This window comes from Chrysochloris asiatica, unplaced genomic scaffold (assembly GCF_000296735.1).
Source record: "Chrysochloris asiatica unplaced genomic scaffold, ChrAsi1.0 scaffold00085, whole genome shotgun sequence".
NCBI classification, from domain to species: domain Eukaryota; kingdom Metazoa; phylum Chordata; class Mammalia; order Afrosoricida; family Chrysochloridae; genus Chrysochloris; species Chrysochloris asiatica.
Window position 1 is genome coordinate 6,173,699 of NW_006408603.1, and position 2,207 is coordinate 6,175,905.

At 42.3% G+C, this 2,207-nt stretch overlaps 2 protein-coding genes across 2 annotated transcripts in view; both read left to right on the plus strand.

The window, feature by feature from the left end:
• Positions 1 to 449: 449 nt before the first annotated feature.
• LOC102841861 (acidic mammalian chitinase-like) overlaps positions 450 to 2,207 on the plus strand; it is an 18,272-nt gene continuing 16,514 nt past the window's right edge. The window contains exons 1-3 of the mRNA XM_006865996.1: positions 450 to 551; positions 647 to 829; positions 1,564 to 1,680. Of these exons, the coding sequence (XP_006866058.1) occupies positions 450 to 551; positions 647 to 829; positions 1,564 to 1,680 (402 nt within the window). The remainder of the gene's footprint in view (positions 552 to 646; positions 830 to 1,563; positions 1,681 to 2,207) is intronic.
• The window catches only part of LOC102835076 (acidic mammalian chitinase-like), a 6,333-nt gene continuing 5,875 nt past the window's right edge, over positions 1,750 to 2,207 (plus strand). The window contains exon 1 of the mRNA XM_006865988.1: positions 1,750 to 1,765. Coding sequence (XP_006866050.1) covers positions 1,750 to 1,765 — 16 coding nt within the window. The remainder of the gene's footprint in view (positions 1,766 to 2,207) is intronic.

The following is a 2,207-nucleotide window of genomic DNA, read 5'->3' on the forward strand; positions in this document are numbered from 1 at the left end:
GAAAACAATAGATTTCTTGCTTCTGCCACAAATTCCCCCAGCTGTGAGCCTTCCAACCTTCTAAATATTCCTTTATATGTGGTTCAGAGTTCTGGGACCAGCCCCTGAGCCTGCTTGGTTGGGTATTCTGTGTTGTTGTTGGCGGAGCTCCTTTACTGCACTTCCACCCCATCCGCCATCTTGTTTGTTCTCTCTTCCAGGTTTTTAGAATTCTATGGAGCATAACTTAACATCAACAAAAAAGATATGTGTTAGATACACAACTGACAATCCCTTGAGTTGCTGAGAAATATCTCAGTCACAGCCATAGCCTTGTCCACAGCCTCACACCAGTTTTAGATTTATCCAAATCCCCGCCTATGGCCAGTCATTGTTACAAATGCACCCTCAGCTGCTGCTCACCCCTCCTCTGCCATTTTCCTGCCAGGCTCCTGGATTTCATCAGTGTGATGACCTATGACTTCCATGGCGGTTGGGACACCAGCACAGGACACAACAGCCCCCTGCACCAGGGTTCTGCTGACCATGGGGAATTAATCTACTTCAACACTGTAAGGCAGGAGTCATAAGTTAGGACTGGGAATCAGACATGGGGAGGAAACTGGAGAGGAACTAGCTTTGAACCGTAAGTTGAATGTTCCCCCAGGAATTTGCCATGAAATATTGGCGAGACAATGGGGTTCCCGCTGAGAAGCTCATCATGGGATTCCCCACCTATGGACGGACCATGCGCCTCACTTCTGCTGATGTGTCTGTGGGAGCGCCCATCTCAGGACCAGGGTCTGTTGGACCCTACACACGGGAGGCTGGCTTTTGGGCCTACTATGAGGTAACTACCTCTGGGAAAGGCAGCAGTGGGCCCTCAAGTTGGCTAGAAAGTTGGACTGGATAACATCTGGGTTCCTTCATGTCTTAAGACAACTTTGCTATATGATTTTCCTAACTATCCCAAATGGAAATGAAAAACACTCCCCAGAGAGCAATGGAATCATCCTTGCTATGTCTAACCTGAATTACATAAGAGATAAACTTCTTTTAAGAAAGAATTTAAATCTCAAGTAAAAATGTAAAGTTTTAAAAATTGATATTTTAACAATTGTGAATAGATATAGGTAACTTTTTTTGAGAATGAAGTAATAGAGGAAAAGAAGGAGAAAAAAAATCAAATATTTAACTCAGTGTTGAAAGCTTTTATAAACCAATTTTGTAGGTAGTCTTCATATGGAGCTAAAAAGTATTACATTTAAGCATTTTATAATGATGTTGATCACATGTTATTCTATGATTAAAGTTGATGCTGAACTTTAGTCTGGATCCTGTGTGGTCCAGTATGGGAGGTGACATCAGGAGTTATCACATGGGTGACACTGTTCATGGAGGTCACAGCCTAAGTGGAAGAAGCAAAACCATTAAGAAAGAGTTAGTTATAGTATAAATTATGATTTGCACAGGAATAGGATTGCTAGCATGTGACTATTTAAGAATGATGTTCACCTCTTTTCGGAACGTCTCAAAGTCTTCCCCCATCTTGAGGATTTTGCTAACTTGCCTTCCTCTGATCAGATCTGCACGTTCTTACCTGAAGCTACCACCTCATGGATTGAAGACCAGAAAGTCCCTTATGCCTACAAAGGAAATGAGTGGGTTGGGTTTGACAATATTGAAAGCTATGAGCACAAGGTAAATGTCAGTCGATGGACCTTAAGATTACGTTGTAGTGTCTCTGTCCTTGGAAAAGTCACTGTGTATATGGCAAGAGCCCTAGGTGAGAGGCAGGCAAACCCCAGTTGTAGTCAGAGATTGATGACTGATTCACTGTGATTTTTAAGTCAATAACTCTCTTCCTAATCCTCAGTTTCCTACTCTGTAAAACAAGGCAGTTAGAATGGATGATTTCTGAGGTACCTTTCCTATGTTCTTATAAAACATATATGAAATATGTATGAATACAGACAAACACATACACATCAATAACAAAAGACTTATATATATATATGGAGCTCTGGTAGCATAGAGGTTACGAATCGGGCTGCAAACCTTAAGGTCAGCGGTTCGAAACTACCAGCCGCTCCGCGGGAGAAAGATGAGGCTTTCTGCTCCCGTAAAGATTTATATATAAGACTTATATCCTTAAGGTCAGCGGTTCGAAACTACCAGCCGCTCCGCGGGAGAAAGATGAGGCTTTCTACTCCCGTAAAGATTTACAC